Here is a 19,443-nt window from a genome sequence, read left to right as displayed (position 1 = left end):
AGACCAAATTTGGGTGTGCAGGCAATAATAACAGATCTGTTTTTCCCTATATTTCAGCCTGATTTCTATTTAGGGCCCCAATTTCCATGAGGGTGATGAAAACTCATCCTCTATCAGTTCAAGGCTCTATCCTCCTTCCTTTGGGCTGCACTAGCATTCTTGAGGACTTAACCAGTGCCAGGGCACCGAGGTTGAGGCCTACCTGGTCCTCGTGTCACCTGCCTGTGCTGGCATCCACCAGCTTTCCACTTCACCTCACAGGCCCTTGGTCTTCATCCACCGAGGCAGAAGCTGGGACGGTGGGCTACCATGGACAGTTGAATGGGTTGCCTACGGCAGAGACATACCTGGATGATGAGATGAGTGGGAATAAAATCCAGACTGTGCTGTGCTTGCTAAGCTGTGGATGTAGGTACAGGACCACTTCTCTCCTGAGGAAAAGATACTTTTTCTTTGCACCAACAGACTACCCACTGGCCAGGCCATGTACCTCTGACTCTTTCATCTCCTTTTTCTTATTTGCACAGAAGGCATCTTGGAGCTGGTTGTGGCCCTGCTGGAGTCACCCCATTCTGTGTCTAAGTGGCTCCCTCAGGCCCTCTGCCACTTCTGGGTGGTGCTCTGTCTCCTGGCCTCCCTCATGCTGGGAGTGGACACCTCCAAAAGATTTCCCTGGCCATGACTGCAGCCCTGCCCCTCAGGCCTGCCATCCCCCCTCCAAGGATGCACCTGGGGAGCTGGGCACAAGGCCCCTGCTCTTGGAGCTCACGATATAGCTGGGATTTTGCTGTCTCCCTGAGGCGTTGCTGGGAAAGGAGTACAAGGCTCCCCTCCCTAGAAGCTCTCTAGGATCTACTGTGCTTTCACCACTGCCCTCCATTGCTCCTCCCATCCCCCACCTTAGGGAACCGTTTCTGGTCTCCTGGGAGGAGAGACTTCCCTCAGCCTTCTGCTCTGAGGCCCTAGGATTTCCTTCCCGATTTTGATCTAGTCAGGAGTCCTCTTCAAGCCCTTAAAACTCACCAGGAAGACATTTCTGTCCTGGCTTTCTGCCTCCCCTCAGGCAATGGATTGAAGGGTGGCATGAACTGTTCGAGGGGAGTCCATAATCCTCCTCCCCCAATCCTTCCACCTAGCTTGGGAGGCCCACCTCGGGCCCCCGGGGCACAGTGTTTCGGATCCTCCAGGTAGAGAAACCACCTGCTATTCCCACTTCCCAACCCCTACACAGGCCCTCCCTGCTTCTAGAGCTTTCCCTGAAATTCTGCTGGGAGCCCTCTCTGCTTCTGGGCCGCAGCGCCTCTGAACACAGACTGGAGCCGGTGCCCGCCGCGGCCCTGGAGCCCTTTCTAGGCTCGCCATCCTCTCGCAGCGCCCCCTGCCGGGAGGTTGGGAGAACTGCCGCTCTCCCTCAAGGTGCGCGGAAAACTTGCCTAATTTTATTTTTAACAATGGCTGTTTAACAACGGACTCACAAAGTTCCTGAAAATTTAACATTTGGCTCTTACAAGCCGGTAAAGCTGGGCCCAGCACACCACTGCTAGGCCGCAGTGACTCCTGTTTCCACAATGAGAAATCTAAATCTAAATCTGCTAAATCTAAATCTGCTCTACCGCATCTGCAGGAGATGGGAGGACGGGAAGAGGGAAGGTTTGGGCTTTTCTTCACCTGCTCCCTCCTGGGATGCATTCTGCAGCTCCTGATCCTCTAGGGCCCCCCTTCCAGAGCTCCAGGCTCCTCCAACACTTCTCCCTTCTTCTGCCCCTAGGGTGCTAACAGCTCTTTGGCTTCCAGCTCTTGCTAATTCCTGATGCTTCTGCATCCCATCTAACCCTTTGTAAAGTCTTCTCGTTACATCCCAGTAACCATTCCCTTCCTTTTGAGTGTGCCTCTGTTTCCTGGCTGGACCCTGCCTGGTCAAATCTGCCCCTGTGGTCACAACTTCTAATACTTCTGTTCCCAAATTTAGGGACTGTGTGTCCTCAGGCAAGTTGCTCAACTTCTCTGAGTTATAGTTTTGTGAGAATTAAATTGATGCAGCAGGACATTATTTTGAGGGATTAACCAGTTGTACTTTTGCTTTTCTCTTGCTATTGCCCAGTGCCCTATTTCTCTTTCCCCAAAGTGGGCCACTGTACCCCAAACCAGTCATTTCTCAAGGACAGAATTTAGAGCAGATTTAGGGGGAAAGTTTCGGCTTTCAAAGTTTAAGACCATGATGGGCATCCAGGCAAGGGAAACCTAATGAGTCAGAGCAAAGCATCCTGCTGGGAGACCCACTGGGTCCTGAGAAGGCCCTTCTCACCTGCCAAGCCAGGAGAGGTGGGCCAGCAGAACCTCTGGTAGCCTGGGCGAGCTGAAGAATTGAAAATAAATGGCAGTGTGCTGAGTCCAGGTAGCTGTGTGAGCTTGCCACAGTGCCCTGGTGTCCCGGCGTGGTCCAGGAAAGATGCTTGTTGCTGATAGGACCCCTGGACAGGTCTGGGTAATGACATCGTAGCAGCAGTGTGGCCTGAGAAGCAAGGGCCAGGTGCAATGTGCACCTGGGTGAAAGGGAGAAGGGTGAACAACAACAGGGGTCCAGAGTCCCTGCCCCAAGCCTTGGCCCCTTCTTTTCCTCCCCTAACTTAGCCTTGGCAGAAAGGGGGAGGAATTCTAAATCGAAAGATACTTCTACTACCCGCAGAATAGAGTCTGTGATACGAGTTCTCTAGAAAAACAAAGGGCCACCTCTGCCCCATTTGTGGTTGGAGATTTATGCCTGTCACAAGGAGAGCCCTGGAAGCTGTCTCAAGGGACCTGCCCTGGACCAGCTTGCTGACTAACTCACCTTTCCATGCCAACTGCAAAGTCAGTGGATGACTCTCCAGGCCTCCCCTATGCACTTCTGTCCCCACCAATCCAGGGGTACTCCAACCAAAGGCCAGCTGCGTTTGTTCTCATGCTCCCCAATGCTACTGGTACCTGTTCGTTGTCATTTGTAACTTCAATAACTGTCATGAAAACTAATGAAACGCAAGCGTGCGAAAGAGAGCTATGGTTTCTGTGACAATTAAGTGGAGGCACGATGTTGGAAAAAAGCAGCTGTCCCATTAGGCGGAACAGTGAGCACTGTAAACGTTTGGTGAAAATTCTGCACTCGGAGAACTTCACAATCTTTTGTAGTTCCCGCTCCAAAAGAAAGAAACTGATACTGGAAAGTGTAGACTATGTCTTCTACGGGTAGTTTGTACAAGGCAAACGTGGACCTCTAGTCAACCTATAACAAAAGAAAGGTCTTGGCTGTATACAGAAGCCCTGGCAAGTGAATGTGTATTTATGTACTAGGTTAAAATAGAATATTTAATGCACATCCACGCATGCGTATGCATATGTATGTGTATTAGATTTGCGTGTGTACATTATATGTACGTATATAATTTTTAGGCCTCGGAGCTTCAGAACCGTGGATGAGAAGTCTCAAGTAAGTGATCAGCTGTCTCACTTAGGGGCGGCTCCTGTGTCTTTCCATGGGCGCCGGGACACTGGGGTGCTGCAGGTGCGCGTGTCGGGGCAGCAGCGGGGAGCTCTCCTCCGCGTCCCTTCTCCGAGGATCCCTGCCCAGAGAGCCTGCCGCCCGCCCGCCCGCCCGCCCGTTACTGGGCTGCTATTGGGCGGCCGGGCCCGGGACTGCCCGCGGGGGCCGGGGCCGGGAGCCCGCGCCGCGCCCGCGTCACTCCGGCAGGGGGCGCCGTCCGGCCGCAGGGCCCGCGCCGGGCCGCGCTCTCATTGGCTGGAGGCCGCGGCCCGCGCCCGCGCCCGCGCCCGCTCCCGCCCGCCGGGTCCGCTAAGTGGCGCGGCGCGCCGGCTCCCGCCCCAGTCTGCGGGCCTCCCGGGCAGCGGCGGGGCCGGAGCGGCGCGGACGCGGGGACAAGACCGGGGCAGGAGGGACCCGGCCGGCGCGGCAAGATGCTCTCCTGGCGGCTGCACACGGGCCCCGAGAAGGCCGAGCTGCAGGAGCTCAACGCGCGGCTCTACGACTACGTGTGCCGGGTGCGGGAGCTGGAGCGCGAAAACCTGCTCCTGGAGGAGGAGCTGCGCGGCCGGCGCGGGCAGGAGGCCTTGTGGGCCGAGGGGCAGGCCCGCTTCGCCGAGGAGGCGCGCGGCTTGCGGCAGCAGCTGGACGAGCTGAGTTGGGCCACGGCGCTGGCCGAGGGCGAGCGCGACGCGCTGCGGCGCGAGCTGTGGGAGCTGCGGCGGCTGGGCGACGAGGAGCGCGCGGCCCGCGGCCGCCTGGACGCCGAGCTGGGCGCGCAGCGGCGCGAGCTGCAGGAGGCGCTGGGCGCGCGCGCCGCCCTCGAGGAGCTGCTGGGCCGTCTGCGGGCCGAGCGCCGCGGCCTCGAGGCGGCCCACGAGCAGGACGTGCGGGAGCTGCGCGCGCGCGCCGCCCGCCTGACCCTGAGCTACCGCGCCCGCGCCCCCGGCCCCGGCCCCGGCCCCGGCCCCGCCGCGCCCCCGCCGCGCCTGCGGGAGGTGCGCGACGGCTACGCGCTGCTGGTGGCCGAGGCGTGGCGGGAGACGGCGCGGCTGTACGAGGACGAGGTGCGCGGGCTGGAGGAGGCGCTGCGGCGCGGCCAGGAGAGCCGGCGCGAGGCCGAGGAGGAGACGCGGCTGTGCGCGCAGGAGGCCGAGGCGCTGAGGCGCGAGGCGCTGGAGCTGGAGCGGCTGCGCGCGCTGCTGGAGCAGGAGCTGCTGCGGGTGCGGGGGGAGTACGAGCTGCAGGCGGAGGAGCGGCAGGTGGGTGCGCGGGGGCGCGGGCGCGGGGCGGCGGGGCGCGTGGTGGGGCCCGTGGTGGGGCCCGTGGTGGGGCCGGCCCGCAGGGCGTCCGCCCGGCCCCAGCAGCTGGCGCTGGCGGGGACCACCCCACCCACCCGTAGGGCCTGGCTGAGGCCTCGGCCCGGCGTCTCGCCCCCGGGGGGAGAGGAGCGCAGTTTGCGGGGAGTGCGGTCCACGGGCGGGGCCCGTCCCCAGGCAGCGCTAGGTCCCTCCCAATGGCCCGTGTCCCTTGACCTAAATCACACAAAAGTCCGCCACGCAGCCTCTCCGACTTCCAGAGACGGCTCAGCGGCGACAGCGCATTCCTTCTCGGGGGGGGGGGTCTCCGCGTTGGAAGGTGTCTAGGCGGCGTCAGGTCCCCACCGGGGAGCCATTCAGAATGACAGCCCCCTCCCCCGCCTGTGGGGCGCCCCTGGGGAGAACTTAAGTCGTTTCCTAAACCGGTTCTTACTTTGCCCGAGTGATTTCCCGGCAGGAGGCAGTGGATTGGGCTCTCCGGGCCACTGCCTTGTTTGCTCTTGGGAGGGGCAGCACTTTCATGCAGAAAAGAGCTCACTCCGAGGTGTTTTTCTCACGGTAGGAGCAGACAGCAGGGCTCTGGGTAGTGTAAAAGTCGTGGAAACGTGCTGGCCCCTGTGGCAGGATGTTACTACAAGTGCGGGGTAACATAAACAGTTACTGTTTCAGAGAAGCAAAGCCCAAACGTCTGACACGGACAGGGAGGGTGACACTTGTGGCCGATTATTGTCTGTACACCCAGTCCAGTCCTAGGATTGGCCCTGGTCCTGCCTGGCCGAAGCCACATTTGCAAATATCCCCCAATCATACTATCAGTGGTTCTCAGGTTGACAGTTTAAGATAACATCCACACAAGTTCAGAAATTTTATATATATATAAAATATGTAAAATCTTATATATATAAATCTTATATATGTCTTATATATATAAGACAAATATATATATTTTTAAAGATTTTGTATTCATGAGAGACACACACACACAGAGAGAGAGGGGCAGAGACACAGAGGAGAAGCAGGCTCCGTGCAGGAAGCCTGATGCGGAACTCAATCCTGGGACTCCAGGATCACGCCCTGGGCCTAAGGCAGGCGCCAAACCACTGAGCCACCCAGCACCCCCCTTTTTTAAATACAGGAAATAAATGGAACACGAGCCTTTTTTTTTTTTAATATAGGAAGTAAACAGGCCACAGTGATCATGGCCTCGAGGACTATGGTAGTGTGACAGGTGTCCACCAATAATCAGCAAATATCTAGCGACTACTCCTAGTTCTGAGTACTGCGTCGGTGTTTCCGTATTCAAAGAGCTGGAGTCTAGGGGATCCCTGGGTGGCGCAGCGGTTTGGCGCCTGCCTTTGGCCCAGGGCGCGATCCTGGAGACCCGGGATCGAATCCCACGTCAGGCTCCCGGTGCATGGAGCCTGCTTCTCCCTCTGCCTGTGTCTCTGTCTCTCTCTCTCTCTCTCTGTATGACTATCATAAATAAATTAAAAAACAAAAAACAAAAAACAAAAAACAAAGAGCTGGAGTCTAGATGGGAAATCCTATGAAGCAGTACAATACTAAATTGTTTGGAATTTACTCTTTTGGAATGTGGGTTTTGTTGGGCCTCTGCCTCATAATTTTCAAAAGCATTTCCCTCCCCACTCAGGGTTGTAGGTAGAGCAAGGACAGGGACTGGCTGAAGTGTGTGCTGATTTCCAGAGCTTACTCTCGATGCCTGAGTGCTCCCTTCTCCAATGATGGCAGCCAGAAATGCTAGTTCCATAGGGCCCCATGCTCTGTGTTGGCTGGAAGTTAAAAAGTATCTTGGTGGAAGCTTTCACGGAGCTTTTCACCAAACAGAAGTGCTTGCCAAACTTAACAGTCCACGGAGCCTTGAGCCTGGCTCTAGGGAACCCCAACTCCCGCCCCCAAGGCCCCTGCTGTGCCAGCAGGTTTGGAAACTGCTTCTCTGAGGTGTGTTGTGTGGGCAAAATCCTCAACCATTGGAATCATAGCTCACTTGGCTTGATTTGGACCTTGAAGCTCTGGTTACAGGGTTCCTTTTTAGAAGTAGGACCCTGTCCCCCCTAAATAAACCTTAGTGCAACCACAGATATGAACAGAGACTGCAGCAGAAGTAAGCACCTGGGATGTGCATTCAGAATCACTGTCCTGCTCTTTGATAGAGGAGACCAGGGCCCACTGGGGAAGTGCCTTCCCTGGGGTACACCTGACGGGGACTAGGATCCTGCCCTCAACAGTCTGGTAATACCTCTTGCATTGAAATTCACTTCTTTGCCCTAAAGTAGGGAGCAAGGAATGCCCACAGGACTTGGATTTTTTTTCACTTCCAATTTGTCTGGTTTCATTGTATTGTTTTCTTACATGGATCTTGAATCTATCCCAGTTAGCCTTAAAGCAACCGAATTACAAATGGCATTCCCAAAGATTCAACACCAAACCATTAGTATTTTTTTTAAGGCTAAAAATACTAGGAGTTTTGTTAAGGAGTAAGTGTCCATGAGTTAACCCCAAACCCTTGTTTTTTGTTTTTGAAATTCTATCAAAACGTGGTGGGGCTAATATACTGTAGTAAATGTTTCCTTCCTAAGAACTAGCCTGTATCAAGCACTTCTCATGTGCCAGGTACCACGGGAACCAGGCCCTTCACACGTATTCACTCTTAGTCCTCACCTTGACCTTAGGAGGTGGATACTCCTATTAGTCCCATTTCACAGATGATGAAACTGAGGCACTTAGGTCACCTAGTGTGTAAGTAGCTAAGTCAGTATCCTCTTCAGGTGCCAGTGTCAGAGCAAGTAACCAAGGATCCACATTTCTGCTCTTCTCTGTTCCATAAAAGGTAAACATTTGACCAGCATTCTCTCTGCATTCGTAGAATAATGATAGTTGTTTTTCCTTAGGGCTAGCCCAGAGGTGCCCCCTAAGCTGAAATCCCAGAATACTTTCTGACTCTTCCAGTTGGCTGTTGTCAGGATAGTTTTAGGGTCATATGTGTTTTATTTCCTTTTTGTGTAGCCTGTGGTTTAGTAGGAACCGTCCCCTCCCTCACCTGGAGGCAGAGCCCCCACGCAGTGTCCCCACTGTCTTCCTGGCTCTAGGCCTCCTCTGTAGCCTGAGTGAACAAGATGCTGGCTGGGACTGTCTTACTGAGAAAAGTGGTTCTTCTGCTAAGGCCTCCTTGTTAGGCCTTCTCTTTCTTAGGCCCCTCCCCCCAGATCTACCAGAGAGGAGTTTGCTGAACTGACAGCCAAATCCCCAGCATTTTATACGTGGTTTAGATCACTTGAAGCCTGAGTGATACACTCTGTCTCCCAGTTCATAGGAAGGAGCTTTGGACAAAAACTTAAGATGTTTGTGGTTTATGCCAGCCTTACCTTAGAAACACTGAGATTTTTGCTCTTGAAACTGAGCTCTTAGCCTTTTGAGGCTGACTGTCAAAGGTGTCTATGTCTCCAAAATGTGACTGAATGAGAACTTTCTTTTGACTGGAATGGGGATGGGTTAGCCACCCTGCCTGAGTCTGAATTTTGTCTCTGCCACTGTTTGGGTCTGTTTCCTTATTTGCCAAACAGGGGTAATAAAAACAACTCACAGAGTGGACACATTCAGTTCATTCATTCATTAGACTGCTATTGAGCACAAAGTGTGCCAAGCTTGGTTCTTTTTTTTTTTTTTTTAAAGATTTTATTTATTTATTCATGAGAGACAGAGAGAGAGGCAGAGACACAGGCAGAGGAAGAAGCAGGCTCCCTACGGGGAGCCCAATGTGGGACTTGACCCCAGGACCCCAGGATCGTGACCTGAGCTGAAGGCAGACACTCAACCACTGAGCCACCCAGGCGTCCCCCAAGCTTGGTCCTTAAGTGATAAGGATATAGCAGTGAACAAAACAAAAACAGAGAAAATCCCTTGCCTTCAAAGGTCTTGAGGGGGAAATAGTGCACGGTGTCCAGGAAGTGGATGTGGTGGGGTAGGGTGAGCAAGGGGGAGAGTAGCGTCTACAGCACTTGGGCTTTGGCTCTGAGCAGCAAGGGGAGCCTCTGGATGACTCTGCGCAGAGGTGAGTGGTGACCTCACCGTATCTAAATGCGATTGCTCTGCCAGCTGTGTTGGACACAGACTGTGGGACAGGAGTGGGAGCAGGGAGCACTTTTTAGGTGGCTTCTTTGCCAATCAAGGCAGGAGGTGCTGGATGCTTGGACCAGGGGCAGCTATGAGGGGCTGAGAACGAGCTCTCTGAGGTTGAAACCCACAGGGTCTGCACAGATGGATCAGATGCAGTAGAAGAGAGGGAAAGAAATCAAAGTTAACTCCAGTGCTCACTTTTCAGTCTAAACCACTGAAAAAAGGGAGTGATCCTTGCTGACGGGGGTTGGAGCAGGAGATTTGGTAGCTCTTGGTGGGAGATCGGAGTTCACTTTGAGGTGCCTCTTAAATACCCACTAGGTATTGTAAGCGTATTGTCTGGACTAGAGCTATACAAACTTAGCATTCCATTGACTCGTGTTATGATGACTACATTTAGTTTTGGTGTCTAAATGAGGGTATCACAGTATTTAAATTCCCTCAAGCTCTCCCAGTCCAGATTCTGAGTGACTGTGACATTTGCAGGCTCTTCCTGTTTTGTCTGTGTGGCTTGCTTGGAGGAGAGCAGCTCCAGTTGGGTTAAGAAAAAGGGCTTTCTCTGGACACCTAACAGCAGCATGCTCTCCCTGAAACAGACCTCCGTTGCATCATCACTTGTGATGCCATCCAAAAGGTCCCTAAATAGCAATCCAAAGAGGTGACCTCTCTACCCAGCTTTTATAACATGAGGTGGAACTGCTTTAGCTTGGTTAGAATCAGCAGCTGGTGTCTCTTGCTCCAGTACCTCTGGCCTGGCCCCCAGTTTGAGAACTTCTGGCAGAGTCAAAGCCAAGTTGAAGCTTTCTTCAACCTGAAGGATTGGTTACAGTTTCTGTTGGAGACTGTTAGGAGCCAATAAGTCTGACTGGTGTTCCTGGTTCCAAAAGTCAAGTCATTTTCCTTTGACAGTTTAGGGAGAGTTGAATCACATGGAAATGCAGTTGGGACTATACTTATTTTGACTTAAACAGAGTTTGATTTTTTTCCCCCCTTGATTTTGCGGGGCACAGACCTACTCTGTGCCCTTTGGGAAGAAAGAGAATCTTCATTTCTACCTCTTTGGCATGACTGGGAGATCCTGACCTGCTCAGGAGGTTTGTGGTTGGAGAAGCATGTGCATAAGATACTTTTTTCTAAGCAATTTTAATAGTAATTGAAGTTCCCTCTATAGAACAAATTAGTACGATTTTCAAGTTTTGATATTCAGGTTGAATTTCCTGTAGTAGGATGGAGTACTCTCTGTATTTTTATAGCATACCCTACACTCAAACCTTGTCCCTGGGATTATCCTCCCTCTAAAATGGGGAACATGGGATTTGAACACAGGACTTAACTATAGGGATGCCTGGGTGGCTCAGCAGTTGAGTATCTGCCTTTGGCTCAGGTCGTGATCCCTGGGTCCTGAGATTGAGTCCTGCATCGGGCTTACCACAGGGAGCCTGCCTCTCCCTCTGCCTATGTCTCTGCCTTTCTCTGTGTGTCTCTCATGAATAAATAAATAAAATCTTTAAAAAAAAAAGATTTAACTATACAGTGTCTGAATGTCATGGCTAAATTCTGGCAACTACATCACTTACATCAAGACTGGCTAGTGATCCGCTTTGGCAAACCTCTTTATCTACTTATAATGTCAGTTTGGGAGGATATTAACATAGATCTAAAATAAAGAAAGTAGGGGCAGCCTGGGTGGCTCAGCGGTTTAAGTGCCTGCCTTTGGCCCAGGGTGTGATCCTGGGGTCCCGGGATCGAGTCCCATGTCAGGCTCCCTGCATGGAGCCTGCTTCTCCCTCTGCCTGTGTCTCTGCCTCTCTCTCTCTCTCTCTCTCTCTCTCTCTCTCTATCATGATAAATAAATAAAATGTTAAAAAAATAAAAAATAAAAAAAGTAGATCTATCCTGGGATGCTAGCTAGAGGTTCTTAAATTTACTCCTTTGTTTTATTTTTTTTTAAGATTTTATTTTATTTATTCATGAAAGACACAGAGGCAGAGACACAGGCAGCGGGAGAAGCAGACTCCCTGCAGGGAGCCCAATGTGGGACAAAATCCCGGGTCTCCAGGATCATGCCCTGGGCTGCAGGCGGCGCTAAACTGCTGTGCCACCAGGGCTGCCCTACTCCTTTGTTTTAAAAGCTGAGAGGTTTCAGGTTATTATTATTTTTTTAAGATTTTATTTATTTGAGAGAGCGTGAGCACAAGCAAAGGGGGAGGGAGGGGCAGAGCCGAAGGAGAGGAAGAAGCAGACTTCCCACTGAGCAGGGATCCCGATGTGGGGCCCGATCCCAGGACCCCAAGATCATGACCTGAGCCGAAGGTAGACGCTTCACCAACTCAGTCACCCAGATGCCCCTTTCAGTTTTTGTTTTTAGCATGAGAGAGAACACAGAGAGAACCTAGAAACAATCATTAACTGATATAGAACTCTTAGGGAGGAAGGATTATTTACATGCCGATTGTGCATCGTTTAAAATGGTAGATCCAGTGTGAGATCTTTGTTTATTCATTGCTTTTGCAGATCTTACGTATTTATTGTGGACTTTTTAATGTATTGCCTGGTACCTTTGCTGGAGGGATTACATGGGGAATGGAAATAGATCCCCTCTCCTGATTGTCTTACAATTTTTGAATTCCACAAAGATAAATGTCTAAAGATGTAGCCAGTTTAGTTAATTGTATTCAGAAATAAGGCTGTTTTCCATTACCAACCAGAAGTTAAAGAATATGGACTCATTTCAGTGTTTAAATATTTGCTCAGTTAATTATTCCCCAGAGCAACTATAAAGCATTAATGCAAAACTGTAACACGGAGTAATGCAAGACTCTAAAATGGGGCCAATGAAGTCACTGTGTGTACCAACTAAAAGATATTGCTGATTTAAAATAGCACATTTTGAGGAGATTGCACCGTCTCCATCACTTCAAGTCCAGTTCACCGATTGTGTGCTGTGTGACTTACAGGGGATGGGCGTTTTTCTAGAGATGGGGGGTGCAGGTCATGTCCTTCAGTGTCTCCCTGCCAGAAAGAGAGGGACAGACAGAATTAGCAGGTGTGAGTGGACACACCGTAAGGGCTGGAAACATGACGTCAACAGGTGCCAAGGGAGTGCTCAGGACCGACATCTGCCAGGTACAGTCCAAAAGAAGATTCATATTTTGGTCTGAATTGACATTTATGCCCTGAAGACATTCCTGTCTTTTCTGGGTGAAACAAAGAGTTCTGTGAGTGTACCTGCTTCTTGTTGGGGGAAAATCATGAGTACAGGGGATATTCTGTTTCAGATTGGAGCAACTTCTGTTGCAGACTCCCTGCTTTCTGGTCTGGGCTTCCTTTGAGTAGCATCCGCGTTGACTGGTGGGATGTGTTGACTTTTCCTAAGTAGCCTGATGTCTGAACTGCCACGTTTAATGAACTTCTAAGCATTCCTTCTTACTAAAGAGTAGGAACAGAGAAGCCAGTGTCCTGTCAACATCATCCGTATGTAGTAAAGAAAAAAAAAACTTCCATGGGGAAGGAATACTCTATTTAAAATCACTCCTTACAATGATTACATGATTAATAAGCCTAGAGATTTTTTTTTTTCCTTTTGCATCCTGAACTGTTGGTACCTGCATTTTGACCACATGGAGCTCCAGCCCTCCGATCTAAAAGCCCTTTGTTCTTTTTAGAGAGTGATCACCTGCCTGGAGGATGAGAAGGCGGCCCTCACCTTGGCCATGGCTGATCGGCTGCGGGAGTATCAGGAGCTTGTGCAGGTGAAGAATGGCCTCAGCCTGGAGGTGGCCACGTATCGGTAAGGATGCTGTGGGGGGACTGCCTTGGCGAAATCACCTGGAGCCTCTGGGGTCCCTGTAGCTTTGTGATAATCAAAGAGCAGACCCCTGGTGTGGCCTGGCAAGGAGTCCAGGGCCAGAAAGAGAGAGAGAAGGAAGAGCAGGGCCGCACTTAGACCACCGAGCAGATGCCCCTCCACCCCACCCCACCCCACCCCACCCACGATGCAACTAGCAGAACTCACCCCCTTGCCTAGTGTTCGTGTGTTCTGGGTGCCGGGGACAAGTTTTGCTCATGTCAACACCTTGGATCCTGGGAATTAGGTACTGTGATTCCAGGGGGCGTGAGCTTTGCTCAGAGAAGTTAGGGAGCTAGAGAGTGGAGGCCAGAACTCAGACCTGGACAGGCCTGAGTCTACATGCCGGCTGCTCTGTTGCTTCAGATCCCAGGGCTCTGACTCGACTCTCCATGGGTTTGCCCTGAGTAACTGCATTTTTGCCAGAAGACGAACATTGTACTGAGGCAGCTGGCTTTGTTTGTCAAGACGATGACTTGGGTGTCGGGAGAGGGAGTGGGTGGTGGTGGTGGTGGTGGTGGTGGTGGTGAGCAGTCCAGATAAAAAAGTCTCAAAGCCTTCAAAGGGGTTGGATGCTGGGTTGGGCAGAGAAGGCAGTCCCGAGTCCCTGGAGCCACCTGTGGGCCAGAAAGCAGTGCTTCTCCTTGGCAGTGTCCGTCCTGCCTCCGGGGGTTAAGCAGTCTTTGGTTGGGGTGGGGCTCCTTATTCCCTGCAGATTTCATGCTCAGTGAGGACTGGTACAGGGAATGGCCAGATCTCAAACACTGACAGCAGAAGGACTTTTGAGACACCCAGATTCCCCACTTTGTGAGGATAGTAACAGCCACTAACATGATTGAGCGCTGACTGACTGCCTTTGTGGCTGTTGGCTGCCGCGGTACCCTCTCTGGTGGGTGGGTACCACTTGCGCCATTCATAGGGTGAGGGAGGGGGGCCTGGAAGCCAGGGGTCCAGGCTGGTGAGACAGCTGTGCCTCACCCACCAAAGCATGTAAAGTGGTCACAATGTCCCCTTTGTTTCCCGGAAATGTGAGAGTATAACTTAGTCGTGAGTCTGAACAAGCTATGGAAACTTTGCCTCTCGGCAGGGGAGTAGAAGACGTTATAGGAAATGCCATCTTCCGACAGCATTACTGCTAAGAGATCAGGGGAGTTGAACCTGGAGAGGATAAGAAGGGGGCTGAGTCCACTTCCTTGGTTAGGGGCGGAGCTGGGACAGAGCCCAGGCCTAGTTCAGCACTCCTATGGGCTGCCTAGGGGCCCTTTCTCATCCAATCTCAGTGGAGCTCCTGGGCCCTGCAGTCTGGCTTTTTTGGGCCATGTGCCTCTCCCTAGTCAGGGGGATGGCGTGCTCTGGAGCCTGGACAGGGCCACCCTCCTGTGAGCTACATGGATTGACACGGGGGTGGGAGGTGCCCCAAACTGGCACCATCCTAGAGCAGATGTTGGGGTTGCCCCAGAAAACCCACATCTGTGCCCGTGTTCAGTGACCTCGATGTCAGGCGACTCTTTTCCCTACAGAGGCAGTTGGATTGTCCTTGTAATGGTTCTGTAGGTGGGATACGGAGACTTTGATCTTGTGCTTCTTCTCTCTGGGATTTGAGCCCTTTTCTTCTTCCCTTTGTCTTACTCCTTGTTCTCTGTTGGGAGGAGTCAGAGGGCTTGGTGGGTATCTTGCCTGAACATCTGGGGCCTCACTCTTTGGAGAGGCAGGTCACAACCCTGCTCGTTGAGCTTTTTTTTGAGGGCACTGATGGGGAAGCCTTTGTGCTCACGTCAGCAGTCTGTCGGCAGGGACAGAGTTTATGGCTTCTGTCTGTTGCTGGCGTTGGTCTAACCCAATTAGGAATTGACTTGGCTACCTCCTAGCCATTGAGAAGGCATCAGTATTTTCCGGAAAGTGGGTGATTGATTTCACTGTATGTCTTTCTGAAGTCCAAGTTTGCACATGGAAAATGAGGAGCCTGGCCCTGCCCAGCTACAGATGACAGGCCCAGTGCCTGGAATAGCTACAGACCTTCCCGCCTCCTAGGGCTCAGGATTTAGTCTGGGAGATGTCCACAGATATAAAAGCTATGGGAGGGGTTGCCTGGAGGGCTCACTCTTAGATTTCCACCTTCAGCTCAGCTCATCATCCCAGGGTCCTGGGATTGAGCCCCACCTTGGACTTCCTGCTCAGTGGAGACCCTCTTCTCCCTCTTCCACTCCCCCTGCTTGTGCTCTCTCATTTTCTCTCTGTTAAATAAATAAATAAGATCTTTAAAAAAAGTCATTCAGGCAGTGGAATATAACCCAGTTCTTCTTAGGCACCAAAAAGTCTAGCATCTTTATCACTGTTGAGTGTCCTGCAGAAGAGCCCTTGTCATTGCTGATGTGACTCTTCCTATATTTTGCCCTGTTGTCCAAAGGACAGGTATGAAAATTCCTACTTTTGCTCTTCTGACCCTTTCACAGGTGCCCATTTAGTCTTTATAAATCTCTACTGCTGCCTTTGAGGAATTTGACCTTCCTTTCACACCCTGCCCTAGTGTCAAGAGAGAGACTGTCAGCCTCTTGGGGTCCATGGCCCAGGGCTCCATGCAGTGTGACTCCCTGCCAGCCCTGTCCAGAGGGTCTAATGTGGCTGGCAGTGTGACTGGCATGGCCTCTCTCCTGAGATCGTGTAGATTTGCTCCACATCTTCCCCGCAGTGGCTCTGCCCCCAGCATTGCGTAGCTGATGGTCATTATGTTGACCTAGCATCTCGTGTAAGGAAAGGGGCTGTGGCTCCTCAAAGTTGGAAGCACATCCCAGTACTGCTGGAATTTGTCAGCTATGCTGAAGCCAGCTCTCAAGTGTCATGGACAATTCCAAACCCAGATAACTTGGCCCTTTCTGGTAACCTTCAGTGTGAAGAAGAAACAGTAATAACAAGATAGTATAATTTCCAACGGAAGTGTAGACTTAGAGTCTATAAGTAAACATGCAATTTAATAAAATAATGAAATTAGAACAAAGCAGACCTCGGCGTCTGAGGCTGGAGGGATCTCATCAAACCCTGCAGGCCAGTTGGTAGCCAGGGAAGACACTGGTGTCTGGCCTCACAGGCGAGTGTGAGAATGAGCCCTCTCCTCCCACACTACAGCTGATGATTGGCAGCATTCCAGGCTGGCTAACACTGAGAGACCAGGGAGAGTACAAGAGAAGGTGGCCTGGCACAGGGGACCCATGTTTGCACTCACCTGCCTGTCACCAGTGGAGTCGTTTTGGGTTGAGGGTGCTTGTCCACCACCTGTGTCATCATGAGGCTTTTCCTGGACTGTGAGTGTTTATCACACTGGCAGCCGAGTGGTTAGAGGGGAGATGCTCTGACAGGACAGGGTGAGGTTCTCAGCCGCATCTGAACCTGGCAGTCACCTAGACAGCCTGTTAAAGCATTGGCCCCTGGGCCCATTCCTAGATGTTCCAGTCAGCTTGGTGCTGAATGGGCCTAGGTGTGGTGGTTTTACAGCTCCCAGGAGGATTGTCAGGAGTGCAATGCAGATGCAGGGCCTCACTGCTGCAGGGGTCCACGGGCAGCATTGGCATTGCTGGGCATCTCAAGCCTGTGAAACTGTAGAATCTCAGGCCCATTCTGGACCTTCTGGTCAAAGCCAGCCTTCTAACAAGATGCCATGTGGTTCAACAAACACACTGCTATTTGCAGAGCAGTTCAGGAAGCATCCTGAAAGCACTAAGCCTATCTGTCTCGCAGTAGTCTAGAGATGAGGTGAATGATGGGCAGGCTTAGTGGCGTGCGACGTGCTGTGGGGGAGTGGTGGATGAGACATGCAACACGGGCTTCCAGGAAGATAATTTGGGAAGGGCTTCCAGGCAGAGGGGCCAGTCTGGGCGAGGACCTGAGCACTGAGCTAGCATGGCATCTGTGGCAATGCCAGGCATTTAGGCTTCCCGGGCAGCTCGGGGGCCTGACACGGAGGGTGGTGTGTGATGGGTGGGCAAGAGCCGCACCTGTGAAGCCAAGTGCCCTCAGGCTGCTCTAGAGACACTGGCAGGCAGGGTGCCACGCCAACTCAGAGGGGTTCACAAACCCTCCAACCAGTGTGGCTTGGCATTGAGGGTCATGTGATGTGGACAAGGCTGCTTAGACCTAAGTCACCTCCTGAACAGTAGGAAACAAATGTCTCATAAAACACACGAGTGTGAGGTTTCTAGAGATGAGAAGGGAGTTGTGAGGATCGGGGAAGGCTTCAGGAGGGAAGTGAGATTGAGCTGGGTCTTGAAGGATGGTGGAGATTTGAACAGATATGCAGGAGAAGGGGTGGTGGGGAATAGAGAGGTGGCATGTGGGGAGAAGCTGACACGGGTGGCCGAGGGAGGCCCCCTGCATAGGCTGAGCAAGGCCCTGGAGCCTGGCTGGGAGGAGTGCAGAGGTTCCTGGGTGGGAGCATGGGAGAAGGCACCGCTCAGCACACGCTCTTGTGGAGGAGACCACCAGAGGCCAGCCCTATCCATGAACTACCTGCTCGTTCCAACTTAGTTCATAATCAGAATGCGGTGAAAAACTGGGGCAGGAGTGCCCCAAACCCCTCCCTCCCACTGCCAATGCAAAGATCTGGCTCAAAGGCTGAAGATTGAGAACTTGCAGAAGCCCAGCCAGAAAATAAATAGTCTCTCCTCCCTACCCCTCCCTGCCCCCCCCAAAATAAAGATAACAGAACCCAGTCATTAGGAAGAAGCTGTTAGAAAATATAATGGAAAAAAAAAAGAGACTTGAAACAAAAAAATCTAAAAACACCCAGGAATATACCAAGTCCAAAGCCCACAAACCTGCGGGCTTTGAAAACTGTGTGCTCAAGAGGCCCAGCCTGGCATTTTGATCTGGGGGACAGACAATGCATTCTCCCTCAAAATTTGAAAAAGAATTGCTTTTTTTTTTTTTTTTTTTAATGTTTTGGGACTGAAATCCGTAACAGTTACTCTAAATGTCACTTGAAGAAATGGAAAGCAGGGCAAGATGATTTTTTTTCTTAAAGATTTTATTTATTTATTCATGACAGACACACAGAGGGAGAGAGGCAGAGACACAGGCAGAGGGAGAAGCAGGCTCCATGCAGGGAGCCTGACCTGGGACTCGATCCCAGGTCTCCAGGATCAGGTCCTGGGCTGAAGGCAGTGCTAAACCGCTGAGCCACCTGGGCTGCCCCAGGGCAAGATGATTTTTCAAATGGAAAGCACTGAAGGGAGTCTTGGCTGGCCAGATGCAAAAATGCAACACAGAGAAGTATTGCCTGGATTCTTTTTTGGGCAAAGTCCTTCTTAAAAGGTTAGGTCGGAAACAGCAACATCAAAACATATCCTTTGTTCCTCCGTACAGTGGGGACATGCAAACTTCCCGTTTCCTCTTTCTGTGGGGCTGGGAGCAGAAACAGTGCTTTTCACCCGGAGGAAGTCAGTATTCAGTCTCTGGATCTGGATCTGGACTGCTAATAAAGCAATAGAGCTCACTCCCCACTGCTGGCGATTCATCATCGTAGTGGTATTTCTGGTCGTTCTATTATTGTTTTAGGCCCGCCTCCACCTTCTCATGTACCTGTGCAAAGGAAAGCCCTTTTTTGGAATTTCTCAGGCTCTTGAGGAGATACATTTTATTTCGCTAAACTGGATCCGACACTTTTTTTTTTTTTAAGATTTATTTATTCATGAGAGACACAGAGAGAGGGGCAGAGACACAGGCAGAGGGAGAAGCAGGCTCCCCGTGGGGAGCCTGATAGGGGCTCGATCCCAGGACTCTGGGATCATGACCTGAGCCAAAGGTAGACACTCAACCACTGAGCCACTCAGGTGCCCTGATCCTCCTCTTTTGAAAACTTATCACCAGGTATTAACATGGAGACTTTAGCTGGTTTATTAGGTAGAATGGCTGAAATTAGTAAAATCTTGTAGTTTCAAGGAGAGGAGACACAGAGGAGTAACCCATACGTTTGGCCTCCCCCCTCATCACTGCAGAAACCAATGGCGCTCTGACGACCGGGATTTTCGATTACCGAGTCTCATTCCCTCTTGGGGTACTTCAGTTAGCTGAATCAGCTTGCTTCTCGGGTTAGTGGAAGATGGTGGTCATGATGATTGTGACAGTTTATTGAGCCCCTACTCTGTGACAGCCACTATTGTAAGAATTTTCTAGTTAACAACCCCCACACGCCTGTGGATGCTGCCTGTTTCAGAAATGAGGAAACTGAGTCACAGGGGGTTTGAGTGGCTTGCCCAAGGTCACAGAACTAGGAAGTGGCAGGCCTAGGATTTGAATCCAGGCAACCTGACTCTGGAAGTTTCTCCATCGACCACTCCCAGTGCTTCCTTTCTCTATTTTATTAAGTAATCTTGGGCTCTCTGTTGATCATTTGATTTTTTTTTTCTTTCTTCAGTCTCTAGAACTGATGGGTAGGCTTTGATATGTGATTTAGAGCCACATACAGAAGGAATGACCAGAAGCGGCATGTATTATCTTCCGTGTGATGCCTGTGGTATGGGACAGGGCCTTTCCAATTGGGATGGTGATGCTGGTCCTCTCTCCTGGCTTCCCCCTCCTGTACCCTTGCACCCAGCCACCAGGCCATTCAGGGTGGTCCCTGGGTGGCAGGTGGTCCC

The 19,443-nt window shown here is 51.6% G+C and overlaps 1 protein-coding gene across 1 annotated transcript in view; it reads left to right on the top strand.

Moving 5' to 3' along the window:
- The first annotated feature begins 3,850 nt into the window (after positions 1–3,850).
- Positions 3,851–19,443, top strand: part of SYNM (synemin) — a 28,261-nt gene continuing 12,668 nt past the window's right edge. The window contains exons 1-2 of the mRNA XM_072797275.1: positions 3,851–4,776; positions 12,633–12,757. Coding sequence (XP_072653376.1) covers positions 3,949–4,776; positions 12,633–12,757 — 953 coding nt within the window. The 5' untranslated portion in view covers positions 3,851–3,948. The remainder of the gene's footprint in view (positions 4,777–12,632; positions 12,758–19,443) is intronic.

The sequence above is a fragment of the Canis lupus genome, chromosome 2 (assembly GCF_048164855.1).
Source record: "Canis lupus baileyi chromosome 2, mCanLup2.hap1, whole genome shotgun sequence".
In the NCBI taxonomy this organism is placed as follows: domain Eukaryota; kingdom Metazoa; phylum Chordata; class Mammalia; order Carnivora; family Canidae; genus Canis; species Canis lupus.
This window is presented reverse-complemented; position numbering and strand designations above follow the sequence as displayed.